General features: G+C 35.2%; 1 protein-coding gene across 3 annotated transcripts; it reads right to left on the bottom strand.

Annotated features, from left to right (window-relative positions):
• Positions 1-832: 832 nt before the first annotated feature.
• LOC100813210 (actin) lies at positions 833-4,204 on the bottom strand. Of its 3 annotated transcripts, none has more exons than XM_003518989.5 (5): positions 4,066-4,204; positions 3,646-3,718; positions 2,951-3,344; positions 1,777-2,390; positions 833-1,258 (listed from the first exon to the last, which is right to left on the bottom strand). In XM_003518989.5, exons 2-5 carry the CDS (start codon positions 3,703-3,705, stop codon positions 1,193-1,195), a joined length of 1,134 nt encoding a protein of 377 aa, XP_003519037.1. In that variant the 5' UTR covers positions 3,706-3,718; positions 4,066-4,204; the 3' UTR covers positions 833-1,192. The 3 variants fall into 3 exon arrangements, with proteins under 3 accessions (XP_003519037.1, XP_006575208.1, XP_006575209.1); XM_006575145.3 differs by having other exon boundaries at positions 3,994-4,082; XM_006575146.4 differs by having other exon boundaries at positions 3,959-4,077.
• Between the last annotated feature and the right edge of the window lie 356 nt (positions 4,205-4,560).

Genomic DNA, 4,560 nt, shown 5'->3' with positions numbered 1-4,560 from the left:
AATGGTTAGATTGTTTAATTTCATGTTCTACATAAAGTGTGTCTGGTTAGGCTTGAAGAACACATGTATTATCACATTTTCACGTCCAATCTATAAAAATGATGCAAAAACTAGTATAATATGATTTAATATAATGCGTGTCTATCTTTCATGTGCAACCAAATACACTAACAAAGTTATTAAGTGTAAGTACAAAAGTTTAACACCTGGTTCAACCAGTTCTGTCTGTTTTTTCAATTATAAATACGTAAGATTCTAATTAATACCAACCACACATAGTGACAGTGGATTTATGGATGATTAAGCTCAACATAACATTTTTTGTTGTTATTTTAGATAAGTAATTCTTCATTATTCAGTTGTTTGTTCTGCTTTTGTTATTTCTGGTAAGTTACTTTGGGCAAGTCCTTGGTTCTTATCCTAACAACAGACTCCACTCTCTTCCTAAATTGTATATTAATCCTCATTTTCACGAATTCATCTTTTCTTGATACCAATTATCTTTTATACTTTGTTACCTCTTACAGCCAAATTGTGAGCTCGAATGGCTTGTGATCTCAATCTCTTATCTATGAGGTTGGTGAACTTGTTCTCTAATCCTCATACGTGGCAAGCTGTTATTCTTCTGTACGGCTTTATTGTGACTCAGATGATGGAAACTCGTGCTGCTCATATGACCCATCTTAAATTCCTAGTGTAAAAATTTTACAATGTATGATAAATTGTAAATAGATGATGGTGTAAAATTATTTTACACTATTAATATATAACTTATTTTCTCAATTAAAAAATACACTGCAATAATTTGTATTATGATATCACATGCATAGTTGGCCAAATATGAAGTATATTATATAAAAGATTGGTCCGTGAACACTGAACAAGAATGACTCTTCGTTCACAGAACAATAAATCAAAATACATACCACTATTCTAATCAAAATGCTTAAGAGAATTTGATTCAACCAAATCAAATCAATAACAATACACATCTCTTCTACAATAAAATGAAAAAAAAAAAATCTTATATATCATGCTTTGCTTTCATGCTCTTATCCCAACATATTAATAAAGGAAACACGAAAACATGGTTAAAAAATGGTAAAGAATAGAAAATAAAACTTCCTCAACCACTTTATGGTATTTCTGTAGTGCGGAGTATATATTAAAATTTCCTGGACTCTCTGCATCATTAGAAGCATTTCCTGTGGACGATTGAGGGGCCTGATTCATCATATTCTGCCTTTGCAATCCACATCTGCTCTCAAGAAAGAAAAAATTTATCAGGAATACATTTAAGTGTTATCAGAAAATAGGATCAGATCAGTACTAAGATAGTGTTTGCACAAGTTTTTGGTCCTTTTCTTAAAAAGGAGAGAAGTTGAACAATACACATAATTTCAAAAAGACCCTAGAAAATAAAAGTAAATTTTTAGTGAAGAAACCAAAAGGAGCTTTCACAAAACTTAATTAGAGAAGCTTCTTCTTTTAAGAAGGGAAGCTAAAAAAAGTTGTACAATTACCATAAACTATAAGTCTCTACAAACTACATTTGTTTCACACGATCACATCTATTTTAATTTAAACCAGTTTCCTTTCCCTTTATTAACTGAATATTATGTTGGTTATTCCCTCCTCCTTTTCTTTTTCCTTAATTTTATTGGTCTCTACATATTCTTCAAATAGAATTCCCTGATTAATTTCCACTTTCCAGAATCATCTATTCACAGAACCCCTCAAATTTCATTCATATGTTATTGAAGCCAAGTGCTGTACCTGTTGGAAGGTGCTGAGGGATGCCAAAATGGAGCCTCCAATCCAGACACTGTACTTCCTCTCTGGTGGAGCCACCACCTTAATTTTCATGCTACTTGGTGCCAATGCTGTGATCTCCTTGCTCATCCTATCAGCAATGCCAGGGAACATTGTTGAGCCACCACTCAACACAATGTTGCCATAGAGGTCCTTCCTGATGTCAACATCACACTTCATGATGGAGTTGTATGTGGTCTCATGGATGCCAGGAGACTCCATCCCAATCATGGATGGCTGGAAGAGCACTTCAGGGCAACGGAACCGTTCCGCACCGATAGTGATCACCTGTCCATCAGGTAGCTCATAGCTCTTCTCCACAGCTGAGCTTGTCTTTGCTGTTTCCACCTCTTGCTCGTAGTCAAGAGCAATGTAGGCTAACTTTTCCTTAACATCTCTCACAATTTCTCTCTCGGCAGTGGTGGTGAAAGAGTAGCCACGCTCGGTTAAGATCTTCATGAGGGCATCGGTGAGGTCACGCCCTGCAAGGTCCAAACGCAGGATTGCATGTGGCAGTGCATAGCCTTCATAGATTGGAACTGTGTGGCTGACACCATCACCAGAGTCCAGAACAATACCTATATGAAAGCACCAAAAAGTTAAAACCCACGTTTTCAACTCATTCTCACCCTATTCTTGAAAATCTGCATTATTGTTGAAATGAACAGAATGTATGACATTACTAATTCCCAAAAAACGTGATTGATTAGTATATACAATTTCATATGGACATTTCAACTACACTCATTAGAAAATCATCTTGAAATTCTAATTAAATACAAGTGGCATGACATCAACAAAGACCATGATCCATGCATCAAAATCCATTTAAATATGTATTGAAAGTCCCTTAGATCTCACAGTCTCACAATTTTATGAAAATATGCACTAATAATGAAATGAACAGAGTGTACGACATTATTAACTCCCACAAAATGTTTACAAATAAAAGAATGAAATTCAATTGGTTAGTACACAATTTCATATGGACATTTAAACTATATTCATTTGAAAATCATCTTGAGATTCTAATGAAATACAAGTGGCGTGACAGCAACAAATACACAAGTACCATGCACCATGCCCCAAATTACCAGAAACCAAGAAAAGGAAAAAACAGACATTGAAGAATCTTTACCAGTTGTACGGCCACTAGCATAAAGGGAAAGCACTGCTTGGATGGCAACATACATAGCCGGAGTGTTGAAGGTCTCAAACATAATCTGTGTCATTTTCTCACGGTTGGCCTTGGGATTAAGTGGTGCTTCTGTGAGGAGAACAGGGTGCTCTTCCGGGGCCACACGCAGCTCGTTATAGAAAGTGTGATGCCAGATCTTCTCCATGTCATCCCAGTTGTTAACTATGCCATGCTCAATTGGGTATTTCAGTGTTAAAATACCCCTCTTGGATTGAGCCTCATCACCAACATATGCGTCCTTTTGCCCCATTCCAACCATCACACCAGTGTGGCGTGGACGACCCACAATGCTAGGGAACACAGCCCTTGGAGCATCATCTCCAGCAAATCCAGCCTGCAAAATTGAACACAAATCAACACCGAAAGAGAAAAATCATCAAAAACCAAAGGACAACTTAGATACAGTTCCATTCTGTTTTAGGTGTTGTTCTCCAATCAGAATTAGAATTTCACCTCGGTAATCCATATAATAAAGGTTTCCATTGAATGCTAACACGGATTATTGAGGTAAAACTCCAATTTCAATTAGAAAACAACACTAAAAGCATTTATGGAATTGCATATAAGTTTTCTCCAAAACCAAAACCTATAAGATCAACAAACAAAGCAACACACAAATGAATCCATATACATACCTTGACCATTCCAGTTCCATTATCACAAACAAGAGGTTGTATATCCTCACCATCTGCCATCTTTTAATGATTGCTGCAAAACACACCAAACATTACAAAAATTCTCATAAACAATTAAACAGAAGCAATAATTAATGTCTCTCACTAAGGTACAAATTAGATCTAGAGTTATTAAATGTCAATTCTATGTGTCACACAAGAAAAAAAAAAGATTAATCAAAAGATAACAATTCATGATCATCACACACAAAAACATGCTGCATTTTCAACACGATGGAAGTCTCACATTAAAAAGATTAAGCTAAAAACGTACAAAGGAGTGCAAATTGTTAACGAATTAAATGTCACCTGCGAAGAATTGATGATAGAATGTGTGAAATAAGGAAAGAAGAAAGTTGGAGAATGTGTTGTGATGAGTACCTTAGAATTTCCGAAATGAAGGAAGCTACGTGTGCGTGGCTTATGTGTTGTGCTTTCTATTTTTAACGAACGTGGCTTTGTGTGGCTGAGGCCTGAGGTGCCCGCAGTTTGGTTTAAAAAAGGCAAGTTGTGGCAAATGAACCGCAAATGTGATTTAGGAAGATCGTGGCCGTCTATTTCGTTTTCGAATTATCTCATCCATGCGGGCCACGTTTATTGTTGGAAATAGCTGGCACCTTTTTTTTATTCCTTTCCCGCTTCTAAATAAATACATAAATTCCTGACTTTGAATTTTTAGAACAAAGAACTAATCATTCACAATTTATTGGGATGAAGAAAAAGAAGAAAGTTAAATTTAAATTAGAAAAAAGGAAAAAAAATACTTTTTAATTTTTAAATTTATTTTTCTCTTTTATTTTTTCTTTTTATAACAAATGAAAATTTGAAATTTGAAAAATCTGTACTAGTTTCATTCTCTACATCTAACCATAATAA

Source organism: Glycine max, chromosome 2 (assembly GCF_000004515.6).
Source record: "Glycine max cultivar Williams 82 chromosome 2, Glycine_max_v4.0, whole genome shotgun sequence".
Taxonomy (NCBI): domain Eukaryota; kingdom Viridiplantae; phylum Streptophyta; class Magnoliopsida; order Fabales; family Fabaceae; genus Glycine; species Glycine max.
The sequence above is the reverse complement of the archived record's forward strand: the minus strand, read 5'-3'. Positions and strand labels throughout refer to the sequence as shown.